The 20,318-nt window shown below is 45.5% G+C and overlaps 1 protein-coding gene across 3 annotated transcripts in view; it reads left to right on the forward strand.

Annotated features, from left to right (window-relative positions):
* Positions 1-727: 727 nt before the first annotated feature.
* UBP1 (upstream binding protein 1) overlaps positions 728-20,318 on the forward strand; it is a 59,015-nt gene continuing 39,424 nt past the window's right edge. The window contains exons 1-3 of one of the 3 annotated variants that reach the window (XM_066246104.1): positions 728-821; positions 1,221-1,412; positions 16,893-17,044. In XM_066246104.1, coding sequence (XP_066102201.1) covers positions 1,300-1,412; positions 16,893-17,044 — 265 coding nt within the window. In that variant the 5' untranslated portion in view covers positions 728-821; positions 1,221-1,299. Of the gene's footprint in view, positions 822-1,156; positions 1,413-16,892; positions 17,045-20,318 lie in introns of those variants that run through there. The other 2 variants (XM_066246105.1, XM_066246106.1) reach the window with 2 other exon arrangements.

The raw sequence follows: 20,318 nt of genomic DNA on the forward strand, positions 1-20,318 counted from the left end.
GGTAAGTCCCAGAACCACGCAAGACAACCACAGGATACCAGCTGTTAGTGCGACTAAACCAACACTCTAACTCAAGTCGACCATATGGCTCCCAGCCATCAGCATTTGTGGGAAGACTTTCTAGAACCCTTTGTCGGGAGCGTTGATTGGCTTCTATTTATGTCGATCAGCATTTTCTGCCCAATGGGCCTTTCGGTCCTCAGATACAGTGCGAACTTATTGGCTAAGACTCCAAGCACTATCTCATCTGTAGTGTGAACAAATTCCAGAGACTACCCAGAAAGGCCATAGAGGAGTAAAGCACCACAGGAAATGGCGTTTAGGGACGCTTCCTCTGGTGCGGCCCAATGAACTCTTTCGGTGGGGGGTGGGGCGCAGCAATATCAGTCCTGGAGCCCGCCCAAGAGAAAGAACACTTTTATTGGTTGTTCAGTACCAGCCACAGAGACTCGCGGGAGCTTCACTAAGTGCTAGCCATTATTGTTCGGTTTACCTGTCAATCAACTAGCCTCTCCGGATGGGCGGAAACCGGCAGTCCTTTTGGCACCGCCTTTTCCTGGGCTGGTGTTCAGAGAGGCAGCAAGGCCGCAGGGGCTGGAAACTTGCCGTGTGGGCGGAGTCGTGCTGCACGGCTGGGACAGGGACTCCGCGGTGAAGCGCAGGGAGTGCTCCCAGCGCGGGGCCCTGCGGGGCGGGCCTGGGCGAGGGGTGACTTCGGGGGCGGGTCTTGGGCGGGGCCGCAGGAGGCGGAAGCGGCGAGTGAGCTCGAGCCGGAGCTGTACCGAAGCCGTCGTCCGCGCCCGCGGAGAGGCGTCGGCGGGGTTGGCCGGGGCGGTAGAGCCTGGGCGGGCGGGCCGAAGCCCGGGGGTCGAGGCCGGGGTTCGGGTGACGGGCGGGCTGAGCCCCGCGCGGTTGTTGGAGCGGGTTGAACTCCCGCCCCCGCGCAGTCCTGGGGAGGATGTAGCCGGGGGCCCCGGGGTGGGGCGGGCGGCGGCGGCTGCAGCGCTAGCGGCGCAGGGGGCGGGCGGCGGCGGCGGCATGAGGCGCGGGGTCGGCCCCCGCGGGAGGGAGGCGCTGCCGGCGGCCCTGCCGTTCCCGCTGGAGCTCCTCGCCGTGCCCTGCCCGCGGGGCCCCGGCCGCTCTCGCCCCGGCCGCCGCCCGGGCCGCCGCTGGTGACCACTCGCCGCGCCGCCGGAGGCTTCACCCGCGCCCTCCCCCAGGACGCTCCCGCGGAGCTCTGGCTTCCTCGCCCCGCTCGCGGAGGCCGCGCTGCGCGCCGGGCGACGGCGAGTCCGGAAGATGGCCTGGGTGCTCAAGATGGACGAGGTGATCGAGTCCGGGCTGGTGCACGACTTTGACGCCAGCCTCTCGGGCATCGGGCAGGAGCTGGGCGCCGGCGCCTACAGCATGAGGTACCGGGCGCTCTGGGCCGGCCGGGCGGGCGGGCGGGTGGGCGGAATCCTCGGCCTCCTTGGGAAAGGCCTGCAGGACCCTGGGCCTTTGCCAGGCGCGCTGCCGTCAGTGGCACCCGGCCTACCCGGCGTGGGGTCCGGGCCCTGCCGCGTGGCCGTCGGGACCATGGACCCTCGCAGGCCTCTGCCCAGCCCGGCGGCGGGCGTAGAAGGACGGCCCTGCAACCTTCGACCCGGGAGCCGCGCCTGAGGGCTTCATTTTTGCTGTAAAACACACCCGGCAGTTAGGATAGTTGATGGGGGAAGGGGTTTCATTTCCTTGCAAGTGGTTTACAGAGGTGGGATACAGTGTACGAAATTATAGGACTTGCATTGGGAAAGGACTTTCCAAAGTTTTGATATCAGTTCCGACTCTGTTCTACATTATAATCTTTCCTAGTTGCAAATTTCAATCACTCGATGTTACAATAGTAGTAATTATATGTGAAAATAGCCACAGGGAAGAAAAGCACATCAACTTAGTTACGGGTTTTCGATTGTCTCAAAGTGAAATTTTTAATTTTGGGAACTACTCACTTTAGGCTGTTTTCTTTTGAAGAAGGTTTTAAGATGCAATAATTACACCACAAACAAGTTTGTTTAGTCCTCACTGCCTGCACCAGCAGCTATTCAATTTGTTTAATTTTGAGGGGTTGAAACCGACCTGAGTTTAGTCTCTGGCCTTTAGCCTGAAGAATACTGTTTTGTTTTGTTTTGTTTTTTTAACTTCTGTCAGTTTGGCAGCTCTTTATTTTTATTCGCTTTTTCGGAATATAGTTTGCGTACTATAAAATCACCCGATTAAAGTGTAATATCGATGATTTGGTAGCTTTTCGTTAATGCGAGTTAAGATTTTCCAAACCTGCTCTTTAAAGTAATGCCTGTTGACTTTGAAGTGCTGTCCAGTGTCCCAGTACCGTCCGTGCGGCTCACGGAAGCGCTCGTGGTGGACGGGAGCATAATGGTCCTAAAGAAGAAGGACTTCTGGGTCAGAGTAGGTCTGGGTTGGCCTGAAATACTTCGGCTTTTAAATCTTATAAAGAAAGAACTCTCAGAAAAAGGTGATGTTTCTTAGGGTGAGGAAGTGTTTGAAGGAAAACGTTCCTTCAGCAGTGTGTCTGACCCGGATTCGTCTCCGTGAACTTGGCACCTCTTCTCTCTGCAGTTGTGCAACTTGAGGGTTCTGGATGAGGTGGCTTGTTTTCTGGAACAACTGTTTTAGTTGAGGAAACTGAGCTACTGAAAGTCATAAGGTCAAACCCTGCGGGAGTGCTGAAGGCAGTGATTTTCTTGTGAAAAGGCGGGCCCCAAGGGCCTTGCTTAATTTCGTTGAGACTCAGCTGGACTTGCCCTTAAGGAATAAGGGGGCACCTGAAACAAAGTTGCTTCTCAATTATGACAGAATGAAAGTTTGCTGCTGAGAATTTCCTGAGAGTTATTTTGAGCTTTTATTTTTCTTGAGTTCTGTTTTAGTGATTTGACCTACTAGTTTACTTTTGTTTATGGTTCATTCTGTGAAAAGGAAATAAAATCTTGGTATTAAACCTTCCCTTGGCCCTGGCCAGTTGGCTCAGTGGTAGAGCGTCGGCCTGGCGTGCGGGGGACCCGGGTTCGATTCCTGGCCAGGGCACATAGGAGAAGCGCCCATTTGCTTCTCCACCCCGCCCCCCTTCCTCTCTGTTTCTCTCTTCCCCTCCCGCAGCCAAGGCTCCATTGGAGCAAAGATGGCCCGGGCGATGGGGATGGCTCCTTGGCCTCTGCCCCAGGCGCTAGAGTGGCTCTGGTCACGGCAGAGCGGCGCCCCGGAGGGGCAGAGCATCGCCCCCTGGTGGGTAGAGCGTAGCCCCTGGTGGGCGTGCCTGGTGGATCCCCGGTGGGGCACATGCGGGAGTCTGTCTGTCTCTCCCCGTTTCCAGCTTCAGAAAAATACAAAAACAAAACAACAACAACAAAAACCTTCCCTTGACCTTTTTATTAAGTAATGTGTGACGCCTATGTAAGTGTGTGTGTGTGTGTATGTGTGTGTGTGTGTGTGGTTTGTTTCTTTTCTTTTTTTTACTTTCCATGGGGAAACTGTTGATTGTTTTGGTTATTGGATACATGGAGTGTGTCATTTAATCTAAAATTTTAAGTATATTTGAAGGCAAATACCATTTAGGGTTATTTTTTCATATATTTTTCCTCCTCAACATTTGCTCCTCAGCCACTAAGAGGAGCCATGAGAGTCTTTGCCTCTTGTAAATTCAAGACCCTTTATTTGAAATTTATGTTTAGGAAATTGCAAAACTGACTTAGTCTGGAGAAAGTCTGAAGAAGGCTTTAGGCTGTTCTGGCCCTTGACTGCACTTCCCCCACCTGGACGGGAGCTCTGAGGGCCAGGTAGATGTCTGGAGTGCCCAGTGTCTTTCCCTGCTTGGGCAGTCTCTTTCCTCTGCTATCCAATGGGAAGTAAGGCTTTGATGCTTGTCTTTCATTTGTTCTCTCGAGTTCAAGAAGTAAACTTGAGGTGCTAAACTTGAACTTATTTGAAAAGTGACATCTTGATAAGTTTACTTTGTAGGCAGCTTTGCATTTTTCTTTCAAAGTGAAGTATTTGCTTTTGGCATGGTTTAAAACAAGAAGGATTTTTAAAGACTTTAGAAAATCATTTCTTCAGGTTCTGGGTAGCTGGCATGAAATAGACCGTTTCTCTCAATAGTCTGACTTCACGTAGAAACATAGTTGCATTAAATGGTGTAGGTTGATCGTGTTGGGATAGGTTGAGGCTGATTTCTCACATTACTTTTGCTGCTCCCTTTTCCCTCAATTCATGTGTTTGTGTTTGTGTTCCTCTGTGTGTACTGTTGTACCACATTTGTATGTGCAGTATGAGCTGAAACCTGAGTGGTTTTTTTTTGTTTGTTTGTTTTTTTCATTTTTCTGAAGCTGGAAACAGGGAGAGACAGTCAGACAGACTCCCGCATGCGCCCGACTGGGATCCACCCGGCACGCCCACCAGGGGCGAAGCTCTGCCCACCAGGGGGCGATGCTCTGCCCCTCCGGGGCGTCGCCATGTTGCAACCAGAGCCACTCTAGCGCCTGGGGCAGAGGCCACAGAGCCATCCCCAGCGCCCGGGCCATCTTTGCTCCAATGGAGCCTTGGCTGCGGGAGGGGAAGAGAGAGACAGAGAGGAAAGCGCGGCGGAGGGGTGGAGAAGCAAATGGGCGCTTCTCCTGTGTGCCCTGGCCGGCTGAGTGGTTTTTTGAATTTTAGTTACAACATCAGTATTCTAGAGATGAATGAAGAGATCTTAGAAAACTAATTGGGGCGGCGAACATACAATGCAGTATACAGATGATGTATTATAGAATTGTTCACCTGAAACCTGCATAATTTTATTAACCAGTGTCACCTCAATAAATTCAATTTTAAAAAAAGGAAAAAGAACCAAAAGACCAGTTCTTTTCTTTTTTTTTTTTTTTTTTTTAAATTTTTATTTATTTTTTTTTTTCATTTTTCTGAAGCTTGGAAACAGGGAGAGACAGTCAGACAGACTCCCGCATGCGCCCGACCGGGACCCACCCGGCACGCCCACCAGGGGCGATGCTCTGCCCACCAGGGGGCGATGCTCTGCCCATCCTGGGCGTCGCCATGTTGCGACCAGAGCCACTCTAGCGCCTGAGGCAGAGGCCACAGAGCCATCCCCAGCGCCCGGGCCATCTTTGCTCCAATGGAGCCCTGGCTGCGGGAGGGGAAGAGAGAGACAGAGAGGAAGGTGCGGTGGAGGGGTGGAGAAGCAAATGGGTGCTTCTCCTGTGTGCCCTGGCCGGGAATCGAACCCGGGTCCTCCGCACGCTAGGCCGACGCTCTACCGCTGAGCCAACCGGCCTGGGCCCAGTTCTTTTCTTAAACGTGAGTAAACCTAAGTTCACAGATGTTACAGTGATTGGTCCAAGTGGCCTGTTGGTGGCACAGCTATTACAAATGAAGGCTGAGTTCCCATTCACAGAGTGAACATTGGCTGAAACCCATTGTAACTTGAAATCTGGGTCATGTTTTGTGAAGAAGGACCAGATAACCAAATAATTTTAAAAAGTAAAACTCATTTTAAAACACCTAACGGTCTTTGGGGCCACTTTCCATCTTACTGTTCAATAAAATTTAAAATCTGTAGCAAATTAATATTCCAGATTTAAGAAATGATGCAACTTCTTTAGATTACATATAAAAACTTTGATGTCAAATTATTACCTTACAAAGGACATTGGTCTGAGCCTTGTTACGCTTCCCTATAATAGTATGAATCTGTTTCAAAACAAAAGTTATACTTCATATATTCTTTGGGAGGTGCACCTGTACGTAGTTTACAAATAATTTGCAAAATCAAAACTGCTTTGAGATGAAGACAAATTTCCTATATTGATTGATAGGTTAAAATGTCAGTTTACAGACTTTATGTCAGGGGTCCCCAAACTTTTTACACAGGAGGCCAGTTCACTCTACCTCAGACCGCCAGACTATAAAAAAACTATGAACAAATCCTGTGCACACTGCACATATTTTAAAGTAAAAAAACAAAACGGGAACAAATACAATATTAAAATAAAGAACAAGTAAATTTAAATCAACAAACTGACCAGTATTTCAATGGGAACTATGCTCCTCTCACTGACCACCAATGAAAGAGGTGCCCCTTCCAGAAGTGCGGTGGGGCAAGATAAATGGTCTCATGTGGCCCCCGGGGCCATAGTTTGGGGATCCCTGCTATGAGGTAATGGGAAATATTCAATTTAATTAGTGTTAATCAGTGTTAAGGTAGTAAAAGATTACTAAGGCTATAGTTTATTATGGAGCTATTATTAGCAGATGATTTTCTTTTGGTCTTATGCTAAAACAATGTTTTTGAGTAGGTGATATGTCTTGGAAGTATAGAAAAGATTTAGAATCAGTGAAACTTTAAAATTTTATTATAGTGGTGCTTGAGACTACTTCCAGAATTGGGACTTATTTCTATAAAATGTCTCATTTCAAAGTTTTAAATCTTTTTCTAGATTTAATTTTGGCTGAATTATAGGAAAGAATTTATAAGTTGCTTATTTAAAAACATTGATTTCATTCAGGGTATTTTGTGTGTGTGTGTGACAGAGAGAGTAAGAGAGGGGGACAGATAGGAACAGACAGGAAGGGAGAGATGAGAAGCATCATTTCTTCATTGTGGCACCTTAGTTCATTGATTGCTTTCTAATATGTGCCTTGACTGGGGGTGGGGTGGGGAGGGCTACAGCAGACGGAGTGAACCCTTGCTCAAGCCAGTAACCTTAGGCTTAAGCTGGTGAGCCATGCTCAAACCAGATGAGCCCGCGCTCAAGCTGGCGACCTCAGGGTCTCAAACCTGGGTTCTCCACGTCCCAGTCTGACACTCTATCCACTGCACCACCACCCGGTCAAGCAAAACATACTGATTTCAGATAATAGTGTTTGAATTGGTTTTAAAATTTATTAACTTAAAACAGGGGTTGGCAAACCTTTTCTATAAAAAGCCAGATAGCAACTATGTAAGGCTTTGCAGGCCGGAGAGTTCTGTCACACTTTGTTTGTTTATAGTCCTTTTTTTTTTTTTTTTTTTTTTTCATTTTTCTGAAGCTGGAAACAGGGAGAGACAGTCAGACAGACTCCCGCATGCGCCCGACTGGGATCCACCCGGCACGCCCACCAGGGGCGAAGCTCTGCCCACCAGGGGGCGATGCTCTGCCCCTCCGGGGCGTCGCCATGTTGCAACCAGAGCCACTCTAGCGCCTGGGGCAGAGGCCACAGAGCCATCCCCAGCGCCCGGGCCATCTTTGCTCCAATGGAGCCTTGGCTGCGGGAGGGGAAGAGAGAGACAGAGAGGAAAGCGCGGCGGAGGGGTGGAGAAGCAAATGGGCGCCTCTCCTGTGTGACCTGGCCGGGAATCGAACCCGGGTCCTCCGCATGCTAGGCCGACGCTCTACCGCTTAGCCAACCGGCCAGGGCTGTTTATAGTCCTTTTAAAAAATGTGAAAACCATTCTTAGATCATAATTGTACAAAAACAGGCTGGGTGAATTTGACCCTTGGACTGTAGCTTGTTGACCCCTGCTCTAGGATAGGCCCTACCATTAGGCTTTGGTTACCTTGGGAAAAGATTTGCTAAGTATTGAAATCATATCTACAAGAAGTAACTTTTATGTACACTAAGAATTCTCTCAGCCCTGCCGGTTGGCTCAGCGGTAGAGCGTCGGCCTAGCGTGCGGAGGACCCGGGTTCGATTCCCGGCCAGGGCACATAGGAGAAGCGCCCATTTGCTTCTCCACCCCTCCGCCGTGCCTTCCTCTCTGTCTCTCTCTTCCCCTCCCGCAGCCAAGGCTCCATTGGAGCAAAGATGGCCCGGGCGCTGGGGATGGCTCTGTGGCCTCTGCCCCAGGCGCTAGAGTGGCTCTGGTCGCAACATGGTGACACCCAGGAGGGTCGCAACATGGCGACGCCCAGGATGGGCAGAGCATCGCCCCCTGGTGGGCAGAGCGTTGCCCCCTGGTGGGCGTGCCGGGTGGATCCCGGTCGGGCGCATGCGGGAGTCTGTCTGACTGTCTCTCCCTGTTTCCAGCTTCAGAAAAAGTGCAAAAAAAAAAAAAAGAATTCTCTCAATTAATTGACATACATTTTATTGCTTGTCCATAAGTTTTGTGTTCAATTTTGAAAATTAGAATGTCTCCTCTCCCTAATAAAAATAAGTCAATACTGTTTGTATCTTTTCATTAGGGCTGTTTGAAACTTGATGGTTTATTGAATCTCATAAACTTGATATGTTTCATTACAGTGACACTTGCTATGTAGTGTCCAAAGCTGTTGTTTTGAAACATGTAAGCATTTTTGGAAGCAAAGATAGAAAATACCTGTGAATATTGATTAGCTTTTAAAGGAGCTGTCATTTTCACATAAGGACTTTGAGTAGAGTAGGACCACTGTTGGTGTGATTTTTTTTTTTTTAATTTTAATTTTTATTTTTTTTACAGAGACAGAGAGGGATAGATAGGGACAGACAGGAACAGAGAGACGAGAAGCATCAACCATCAGTTTTTCATTGCAGCACCTTAGTTGTTCATTGATTGCTTTCTCATATGTGCCTTGACCACGGGCCTTCAGCAGACTGAGTAACCATTGCTCAAGCCAGCGACCTTGGGTCCAAGCTGGTGAGCTTTTTGCTCAAACCAGATGAGCCCGCACTCAAGCTGGCAACCTCGGGGTCTCGAACCTGGGTCCTCTGCATCCTAGTCTGTCACTCTATCCACTGCGCCACCGCCTGGTCAGGCTGTTGGTGTGATTTTTATTCATTTGTGGATACTTTGTCTCAATCTCAGATTACTTTGTTTCAATCTCGTTACTTTGTCTCAATTTCATATTACTTTGTCTTTCATAGAATAGTATGCTGTTTTTTATAGTCCCTTCATAATCAAGAAATTTTTAAAATAACAATTACAAGCCATTATATATTATCATCTGTGTTTTCTATTTAAAAAACTATTTTCCTAAACAAAACAGTGAGAAAGTGCGCCATTATCTTATGCTTTTTGCTTATCTTTTTAATGTCTAGCTTAGAAAAACAAATAGATTCTCATATCTGCTATTGGAGTATATTGTTTTGGTTGACATACATGAAGATCCAGTTTCATATAGATATGCAGTTGGAAAAAGGAAGATTATTTTAAGAGCCCTTTTAAATAATTTTGGATACTCTTTTTTATTATACCAGCACTTGACAAATGGTGGTTTCTTAAGGTTACAACTTGGAATTTGCAACTGTATCAATGTGCTTTTTGAACTGTTACATTAGAATCAATTGGTTTGTCTTGGATTTTGATCGATCCCTTAATGCTGCATAATTTTGAAATGTGTGTGCATTGTTCATTTGGAAAACAATGGTTTCCTGAGTTATGCAGATCTTCTAAGTTTTGACATTTAAGTATGCAGTATCAAAAAAATAACATTCCTTAATACAGGGGTAGGAAACCTATGGCTCATGAGCCAGATGTGGCTCTTTTGATGGCTGCATCTGGCTCGCAGACAAATCTTTAATAATAATAAAAAAAACATTAAAATATAAAACATTCTCATGTATTACAATTCATTCATTTCCTACCGCTCATGTTCATGATTGCAGGTGGCTGGAGCCAATCACAGCTGTCCACCAAATTTTTTTTTTTTTTTGGATTTTTCCCAAGCTGGAAACCGGGAGGCAGTCAGACAGACTCCTGCATGTGCCCGACCGGAATCCACCTGGCACGCCCACCAGGGGGTGATGCTCTGCCCATCCAGGGTGTCGCTCTGTCACAACCAGAGCCACACTAGCGCCTGGGGCAGAGGCCAAGGAGCCATCCCCAGCGCCCGGGCCATCTTTTGCTCCAATGGAGCCTTGGCTGCGGGAGGGGAAGAGAGAGACAGAGAGGAAGGAGAGGGGGAGGGGTGGAGAAGCAGATGGGCGCCTCTCCTGTGTGCCCTGGCCGGGAATTGACTTCCGCACGCCAGGCCGACGCTCTACCACTGAGCCAGCTGGCCAGGGCCACCAAATTTTTATTGGATAATGTACACGGGTCTTTGTATGGCTCTCACGGAATTACATTTTAAAATATGTGGCGTTGATGGCTCTCTCAGCCAAAAAGGTTCCCGACCCCTGCCTTAATACCTCCACCATCTCATCAGAGAAAGCACATGTTGGAGGGTTCAGATTTTATTGTTGGAAACAAATATTATCACAACTTTATATGTTGGGCTCATTTACTCATTTTTGAGGAAATTTTTGTCAGATATCCAAGTCCAAGTAATCATAGTCTGTCAATTATTCTTTCAGTGATATTCTGTGAGAGAAACTGCTAGGTCAGCTTATAGAGCACATATGTGTAAAATCTTTTTATTTTTCTTTTTCTTTTTTCTTTTGTATTTTTCTGAAGTTGGAAATGGGGAGGCAGTCAGACAGACTCCCGCATGTACCCTACCAGGATCCACCCAGCATGCCTACCAGGGGGTGAGGCTCTGCCCATCTGGGGCGTGGCTCTGTTGCAACCAGAGTCATTCTAGCACCTGAGGCAGAAGCCATGGAGCCATCCTCAGCGCCTGGGCCAACTTTTTTTTTTTTCCCCCTGTATTTTTCTGAAGCTGGAAACGGGGAGAGACAGTCAGACAGACTCCCACATACGCCCGACCGGGATCCACCCGGCATGCCCACCTGGGGGCGACGCTCTGCCCACCAGGGGGCGATGCTCTGCCCCTCTGGGGTGTCGCTCTGTTGCAACCAGAGCCACTCTAGCACCTGGGGCAGAGGCCGAGGAGCCATCCCCAGCGCCCGGGCCATCTTTGCTCCAGTGGAGCCTCGGCTGCGGGAGGGGAAGAGAGAGACAGAGAGGAAGGAGAGGGGGAGGGGTGGAGAAGCAGATGGGCACTTCTCCTGTGTGCCCTTTCCGGGAATCAAACCGGGGACTTCTGCACGCCAGGCCGATGCTCTACCACTGAGCAAACCGGCCAGGGCCCCGGGCCAACTTTGCTCCCATGGAGCCTTGGCTGTGGGAGGGGAAGAGAGAGACAGAGAGGAAGGAGAGGGGGAGTGGTGGAGAAGCAGATGGGCGCTTCTCCTGTGTGCCCTGGCCGGGAATCAAACCCGGGACTCCTGCACGCCAGGCCAACCCTCTACCATTGAGCCAACCAGCCAGGGCCTTTAAGAAAATTTTTTTAAAGATTTAATAATTGATTTTAGAGAGAGGAGAGAGAGAAAGATAGGGAGTGAGGGGGTGGAGCAGGAAGCAGCAGCTTATAGCTGCTTCTCATTTGTTCTTTGACCAGGCAAGCCTGGGACTTCAAACCAGCAACCTTAGCGTTCCAGGTTGACACTTTATCCACTGCGCCACCACAGGTCAGGTCCTAGTTTTCTTATTTTCTCTTAGCTTCTGTTAAACCTGAGTTCTTAATTTTAGCAATTTTTTTTTCCAGTTCTGGAAGCTTATTGTTTTCAATTTTGCTGTCTATTAACATTTTCTGTTCTCTCTCTCTTTTTTTTTTTATTTTTTTATTTTTCTGAAGCTGGAAACGGGGAGAGACAGTCAGACAGACTCCCGCATGTACCCGATCAGGATCCACCCGGCACGCCCACCAGGGGTGAAGCTCTGCCCACCAGGGGGCAATGCTCTGCCCCTCCTGGGCATCGCTCTGTTGCGACCAGAGCCACTCTAGCGCCTGGTGCAGAGGCCTAGGAGCCATCCCCAGCCCCCGGGCCATCTTTGCTCCAATGGAGCCTTGGCTGCGGGAGGAGAAGAGAGAGACAGAGAGGAAGGAGAGGGGGAGGGGTGGAGAAGAAGATGGGCGCTTCTCCTGTGTCCCCTGGCCGGGAATCGAACCCAGGACTTCTGCACGCCAGGCTGACGCTCTACCACTGAGCCAACCGGCCAGGGTCTAAAATGTTCTGTTCTTGAAGATCTTTTCAGGCTTATGTTTTACATGTCTTTAGACAGAGTAAGCATAATTGTATACATATAATGTGAGTCCAATAATTCTAGCATCTTAAGTCTTTGGAGATATCAATCCAATCAGGAAAATAGAAGCCATTTAGATGTGTCAAGCAGAGATGGTTGTAGGGAAGTATCTGATTGCAGAGGTGCCAGAAAGATTTGGGGGAGAACCTGTTACCTGGTTGCTCCTGGGGAACCTGCTGGAGGCATGGCTGTTGCTGCCCTGAAATTTCCTGCACCTGCAGTTTGTGCGGTTGCCTACCTCTGCCTTTCCTACTCCCTTTTAATTTTCCACCATTGCTTCCCTTTGGAGCAACCTTACAAGACTCCAGCTGGCAAGAAGTCTTGTTTGCATAGTTTTCAGGCCTCTCACCCTCTGTAACAGGCAGAGAAGAGCTGAATACCAGTCAACAGAATCTGGAACTGGGTATATGCTATCTGTTGTTTTTGGTTTTGGTTCTTGTTTCTAGAGTCCTGTTTGTCTTTGTGTGCCTAGATATTTTGGGGTACTGGCATTATTTCAGAATTACTTGGAGCAATCTGAAGCCTTGAGGCTTTTCATTTTCTTGGGGATTACGCTAACAAGTATTAAAACTTTCTTACTGTTTAGCCTAGTAGAAATTACGATCCTAAGTTATCAGATGTTGTTTTCTATTTTAGTAATAATAGATCATGAGCCTGACCTGTGGTGGCACAGTGGATAAAGCATCAACCTGGAAATGCTGAGGTCGCAGGTTCGAAACCCTGGGCTTGCCTGCTCAAGGCACATATGGGAATTGATGCTTCCTGCTCCTCCCCCCTTCTCTCTCTGTCTCTCTCCTCTCCTTTCTCCCTCTCTCTCTCTCCTTTCTAAAATGAGTAAATAGCCCTGGCCGGTTGGCTCAGCGGTAGAGCGTCGGCCTAGCGTGCGGAGGACCCGGGTTCGATTCCTGGCCAGGGCACATAGGAGAAGCGCCCATTTGCTTCTCCACCCCTCCGCCGCGCTTTCCTCTCTGTCTCTCTCTTCCCCTCCCGCAGCCGAGGCTCCATTGGAGCAAAGATGGCCCGGGCGCTGGGGATGGCTCTGTGGCCTCTGCCTCAGGCGCTAGAGTGGCTCTGGTCGCAATATGGCGACGCCCCAGAGGGGCAGAGCATCGCCCCCTGGTGGGCAGAGCCTCGCCCCTGGTGGGAGTGCCGGGTGGATCCCGGTCGGGTGCATGCGGGATTCTGTCTGACTGTCTCTCCCTGTTTCCAGCTTCAGAAAAATAAAAAAAATAAAAAAATAAAATGAGTAAATAAAAAAAAATTAAAAAAAATTGATCATGAATACTGCAGTTGTTTCTTTGCATCAATACATATACTGCTCACAAAAATTAGGGGATATTTATCGCTTCGTATTCATTTTGAAATATCCCTTAATTTTTGTGAGCACTGTTTTTAAGCTCCTTATGCTAGATGCTGGGATCAGCAAAAAGAAACAAATTGGGGGTGGTTGGCTATATATCTGAGGGGGATATAATCCTAAGTCGTGTACACTGAGAGTGACAAGCTTCGTGGATAAATAGAGCAGGAAAGGGGGATTTGGCAGTGTGGATGGGAGAATTGTGGTTGTGAAGTTGTCACCAAGGTGACATTTGAATGAAATGAGCCAGTAGGACATCAGTGGGAGAGAGGAGCCAATGCAAAGCCCCTGACAGAGGCCTGGAAGGAAGCTGATTTGGCTAGGGCAGAGGAAGTGAGGGTGAGCAGAAGAGGCCAGGAGCAGAGTGAGTCGGGCCTTGTGGGCACCCTGGTTGAAAGTGAGCTGATGGAAAGTTCAAAGGAATGAAAGGATCTGACTTCTGTTTGAAGAGAAGCAGTCTAGCAGCTGTGTTGATGGAATACATTATTTGGGATCTCAATAGTAAACAGTCTTTACATGTTTATGTAAAGCATCTACCATGAACATAGTATTTCCTGTATGGGCCATCCAGGCTGTACCCAACTGAATAAAATGGTGGCTGCCTTCTAGGATCTGAAGGAAATACAATTTTATTTACCATGCTTGAGTTGAGTTTATTTATAAATAGCCATTCTTATGAAGTTATAAGTCTTATTTGGGTCAACCCAAGCAGTTAGCATTGAGATCTTAAAATTATTCCTCAAGGCCCTGGCTGGTTGCTCAGTGGTAGAGCATCAGCCTGGCATGTGGAAGTCCCAGGTTCAGTTCCCGGTCAGCGCACACAGGAGAAGCAACCGTCTGCTTCTCCCCCCCCCCCCCCAATCTCTCTTATCTCCCTGTGTCTTCTCTTCTCACTTGGAAATGGAAAAAAAAAATTGTTCCCATGTCACCGTTCAGTATACAGGGGGTCCATGGGTTACAACAGTCTTGACATAGGACGTTTCGAGTTTATAATGCTCATTCCCATAAAAACTTTTAAAAATTGAGACATGAGAGTTTCTGTATCCACCGTTAGCATGATACTTACGGACTCCATGGGCGAACTAGTTTGGTTGTGCACGGCAGAAGAATACACAATACAGTGTATGGTACAGTATATTTATGTCCTTTTCCTTTTTCTGTGGCTTAGTTGTTTTTATGTTCTAGATAGGATTTTACAAGTGTGGTAGGATAGGTAAGTGACTAGGCTAGGGTGTGTTTTGACTTACACCAAAATTCGGGTTACGTTACTATTGTAGGAACGAACTGTTGTTACCCAAGGACCCCCTGTAATTAACTGATTTTTGAGTCATAGTTCTCATTCTTTTATTCCTCACCAAGAGGGCTTTAAATGTTCACATATATATGACATAGGAATATATATATACTTCCATCTATGGTAGAACCATTTTGACTGTTATGGATGTTTTCCATAAAAACAGCTGTTCTCTTTGTAAGTCTCCTGAAAAGTTTTTATATTTGCGTAAGGCTTTTCTGTCTGTTCACTTAAGTGGGACAAAGCCTCTAGGTCACAGTATTAAGAGGGCTGGGGACCATCACTGTGCCAAAGCAGTGTTTTCATTGTTCCTAGGTATAAATGAAAGAGGAGAATTAGTGGTGATTTATTTTCTGAATAATCAGTTAGTGCTTTAATAGAAATGTATGCTAGAAGGAGGAAATGCAGGGGTTTCCTCCCATTTTATTTATTTCCACTTTTTGTTTGTAAATTAAAATTGATTAAAATGGGCCAGCCAAATATCTGATTTAGTCAACTTGAAAAAAACAGAAGAGTAAATAATCAAATTCAGACAAACCTTTGATGTTGGTGTTACAGTAGTTACTTATTTGGATATTTTATTACTTTACATTGAGGAATAAACATAGAAAAGTTATCAGTATATAAATATGCAGCTTAGTGAGTTATGTCAGTTACTTCATACATAAATGGTGGGAATCTGAAATGGTTTTAGCCAGTTTGGAAAACAGTTTGGCACTTGCTTTATAAAGGTAAACAGTTACCATATGACCCAGTAATTCTTTTCCTGGTTATACATATGCCTAAGGAAATTAAACGTGTCTACACAAAAACATATGCAAGTGTTTATAGCAGCATTATGAATAAATAGAAGGTGGTATATCCATACAGTGGAATACTGTTCAGCCATAGAAAGTACTCATAATGAAGTGCTCATAAATGCTCTAACAATGGTGGGCTCTTCAAACAGACTAAGAAACAGCAGCTAGTCCTAAAAGGCCACATGGTCGTATTTGCATTTTTTGGGGGGGGTATTTTTCTGAAGTTGCAAATGGGGAGGCAGTCAGACTCTTGCATGCACCTGGCATGCCCACCAGGGGGCGATGCTCTGCCCATCTTGGGGCGTCACTCTGTTGCAACCAGAGCCATTATAACACCTGAAGCAGAGGCCACAGAGCCATCCTTAGCACCCGGACCAACTTTGCTCCAATGGAGCCTTGGCTACAGGAGGGGAAGAGAGAGACAGAGAGGAAGGAGAGGGGGAGGGGTTGAGAAGCAGGTGGGTGCTTCTCCTGTGTGCCCTGGCCGGAAATTGAACCCGGGACTCCTGCATGCCAGCCCGCGCTCTACCACTGAGCCAACTGGCCAGGGCCCTGTTTGCCTTTAATGTCTAGAACAGGCATAGCCACAAAGACAAAGTAAATCAGTGGTTGCCAGGTTTGGGGTATGGTGGAGGGAGAGGTTGCTAGTGGGTACGAGATTTCTTTTTGAGATGATGAAAATGTTCTAGAAGTAGTGGTGATGACTGTACAACTCTGAATATACTACAACCCTCTGAATTATGCACTTTAATAGCATGAATATAAATTATATCTCAGGTGTCTTGTTTTTAAGCGAACCAAACATCCATGTATGTTTATCCTCCCAGGTTACCAGAGAATATAGACAGTGCCCCAGAAGACTCCCTTCCAGTTCCCCCCCAATTTTTTTTTTCTCTTGGGAGAAAAAATAGCAGCTGTTTTTTACTACTACTGTTTGCTTCTCACAAGAAGCCATTGTTTTAGACTAAGCATGAAGCTTTATGCTCTCAGCATTACCAGGCCTAGCAGGAACTCTTTGTCAAGTACCTTGTTACTCAAATGCTTTGTGAGTTCATGGTGCTAATGTGACGTACCTTTGGCAGCAATAATAGTTCCTGCCTTTCAAAATAGGTAGCTCTGCGTTCTTGACTTGCTCTTTTTTTATGGAGACAATACAGAGTTTAAAGTATTTAAAGAATTTTTTAATGCCATTTTATTATTAGCGTGGTCTCTTTATTAGTAACATGGACTTTATTAACTATTAAATGCTTATTTATCTGCTTAATCATATCATAGTCACCCCTCCCCCCCACAGACACACTAGAGAGACAGGTTTAATATCATTATTTGGATGAGCCAGATTAGCATTAATAGATCTTTTATTCTGCATATCATTTCTGATCTTAAATTGTAAAAGAAACTACCCCTGAATGTGTTTATGTGCTTTTAAATATTTTAAACACACAGTAAGGTCAGTGTTGATTTTTTGCTTTTCAGTGATGTCTTGGCATTGCCCATTTTCAAGCAGGAAGATTCCAGCCTTCCATTGGATGATGAAACTAAAAACCCACCCTTCCAGTATGTGATGTGTGCCGCTACATCTCCAGCAGTAAAACTGCATGATGAGACACTCACTTACCTGAACCAAGGTTAGTATGGCTAGGTCATATTTTGATGATAGAATTTGCAATAATCCTAAATGAATATTTTGTCATTACAACTTAGATTACTGGCTCTAACTTCAAGTTAGATTTTTTTCCCTTAAGTTTTATAACTTTCACAAAAATTGTAGGAATTTTACTGTGCGCCAACAAAGTTATAGTTTGTAGAAACTGATTTGCATAAAGGGGATCTGTGGAACAAGATTATAGGGTTTTTCAGAAAAATTCCAAAGGAGGAGCAAGTAGGAAAGGATGTCAGCTATTTTTAGGAACAGCAGTTTCAGTGTGGAACTTGAGAATGAATCAGAAGTCCAGCTAGCAAGGAACCTGGGTCTCAGGCATGAGGCATGTTGTGCTGAAAATAGACATAAGCTACCAAGATGGAGACTGTGGCTAAAACAAATCATGTCAAATTTTGTCTACCCATATCTTGTTTATACTTGATGAGATACTATGTTCTGGTGCTGAGCAATGAGGGTGGGTGGGTAAAATGGAAAATAGAGATGGGGTAGACTTTACCTTTGAGAAGTATAGGGATTTTTTTTTCAGATGCTCTTAAAAGGTTGGACACAGGCCAGTGTTCTTACCATTGGAAACAAAAGTACTTTATGCAGGAATTAATGTGTTGGATATATATACTGAAAACCTATTAAATTCTTATTTTATGGAAATTTGAATATTTTGTTATAAAAAATAGTACATACTCATTGCAGAAAAATTGGGAAATATATCAAGGGATAAAGCAGAAAATTGAGTTGCATTCCACTAAGATAACTAATAACATTTAGGTGTATTTCTTTGTGTGCATATCGATTTTATTTTTTTAATTGGAATTAATATCTATTCACTTAAGAGTATATTATAATTATTTCTGTCATTAAATAGAATCTTTACTGGAAAGAGCTATAGATTTTAGACTGTATATTTGTGACTAACATTCAGAAATGTGAAGGGATAACTGATATCCCTCAGTTCTTCAACTGAGGAAGACAATGGTGCAGTTTTGGAAGGATTACATCTGTGACTGCATTAGGAACCGTGCTTGAGATGATGTCACCTAGGAGTATATGAATGGCATCCGGAAGAAGACACCGGATGTCTGTCCATGACTTCAAAGGATTTGCTAAGGATGAGGAGGTTTCAAAAATCAAGTCTGTGGTTGAGAAGGCATATAGCTTTAACTTGGGTGTGGGTGGGGATGACTTTGAGGAGCCCCTAGCAGTGATTCCTGAGGAACTGACTAAGGAGGAATTGTTGAAACAGAGAGGAATGATAGCTGAAGAAGAGGCAAGAGATACGGAAACTGAAGAAGAAATGAAAAATTCTCAATTCACAGTGAAGGGTTTAGCAGGAGCTTTAACAGATCTCAGCAAGCTCCCTTAAAAGTTTGAAAACATAGTCCCCAACACTGAAAAGTTTTTATTAATACAGGGGAATAGTCATGGTACATTATCTGCTTACAAGCAAACCACCACTAACATGTTTCCTAAAGAGTGACATCTCTTCAAGAAGAGCCTCCAGCAGGTCCTTGGAGGCAGTCCAGAAGAAGGCATTGTTAGAGGAGATGACAGCTCCTCTGTATTGTCCCCGGAGACTTTCCAGTGGGACAAGGTGTGGAGGTGAAAGACAGTGATATTAATGATCCTGACTCTGTGTTTTTGTTCTGTTTTTTTTTTTTTTTTTTAAATCAACAAATTTAGGCTTAGGCTAGACTTTATTTACTAAAGTAAAGATTAATCTTAGGCTGCATGAACTTGAAAACCATTTGGTTTAATTTGTAGATTTCTGAGAATTTTAGAATGCCCAATTTTTTTTTTATTATTATTTTTTTTGTGGCAGAGACAGAGAGAGTCAGAGAGAGGGACAGATAGAGACAGACAGGAAGGGAGAGAGATGGGAAACATCAATTCTTCGTTGCGGCTCCTTAGTTGTTCATTGATTCCTTTCTCATATGTACCTTAACCGAGGAGCTACAGCAGACCGAGTGACCCCTTGCTCGGGCCAGTGACCTTGGGCTCAAGCTGGTGAGCCTTGCTCAAACCAGATGAGCCCGCGCTCAAGCTGGCAACCTCAGAGTCTCGAACCTGGATCCTCCACATTCCAGTCCAGCTGTCTACCCACTGTGCTACCGTCTGGTCAGGCTAGAATGCCAAATTCTTAAAAGTGCTTGCCGTAAATTAATTTTGACAATGCCATCCAGAGGTATAAGATTGTTTCACATTTGCAAACAACACACATGCATGCAGTCATGCACAAACACACAAACATAAACAGAAACCTAGACAGACAGACATGTACAAACAGACATTCACAGAGACTCTTTAGCCATGGGGTAAACTCACTATTTAATGAAAGAACAATTGGATCCAAATTTTGCCCTGGGGGTATTAGCAAATCAAGTTCCAAATAACCTTCCCCCTTTTGAAAAATATAGTCAACCCTGGCTGGATAGCTCAGCGGGTTAGAGCATTGTCCTGAAGCGCAGAGGTCCTGGTTTGAAACTCGATCAGGGCATATACAGGAACCAGATGTATGTTCTTGTATCTTTCTCTCTGTCTCTCCCTTTCTTTCTCTAAAATCAATAAGTAAAAACTTAAAATAAGGGCAGCCATTTTTAACACCTCAAAGATTTGGGTTGGCCCTAACAAACATCATAGGTTGATCTATTTCAATCTTTTTGAAGCTTCAAAAGACCAAATGAAATGTTTTCCATTCATTCTGCCTAATTTTACAGACAGCTTTTTCTAATTGTGTACACAAAAATCAACTTGCAAGTATTAATTTAATACTAGGAGGCACCGTTTCCTGTGTTAATTCTGAGATGTGTAGAGTCTGAACAAATACTAAGGAAAACCAACCTTCACGGTCATGTCTCCAAACAAGCCAGTGTGATTGATACCCCTCTAAGACTGCTTTACACCCTAGAGCAGTGGTTCTCAAACTTTTTGAAGTCAAGGCGCATTTAAAATCCTACAAATAATTGTAGACGCACTATATACAAATTTCTGAGAAATGTTAGAATAAGTCAAATATTAAAGAAAAAATATAAAGTCCAGGCGTGCTTTTATGATAATTAAACGAAATAAATACAACAAAATTAAATTTATTCTGACATTTAAAAAAAAATTTTGTTACATTTTTTGAGTTAGGCTTTTTAGAATTTGTAAAAAAAAAAAAGAGATGTAAAAAAATACAAAAATGGCTGACCTGTGGTGCCACAGTGGGTAGAGCATCGACCTGGAATGCTGAGGTCGTCGGTTCA

This window comes from Saccopteryx bilineata, chromosome 10 (genome assembly GCF_036850765.1).
Source record: "Saccopteryx bilineata isolate mSacBil1 chromosome 10, mSacBil1_pri_phased_curated, whole genome shotgun sequence".
NCBI classification, from domain to species: domain Eukaryota; kingdom Metazoa; phylum Chordata; class Mammalia; order Chiroptera; family Emballonuridae; genus Saccopteryx; species Saccopteryx bilineata.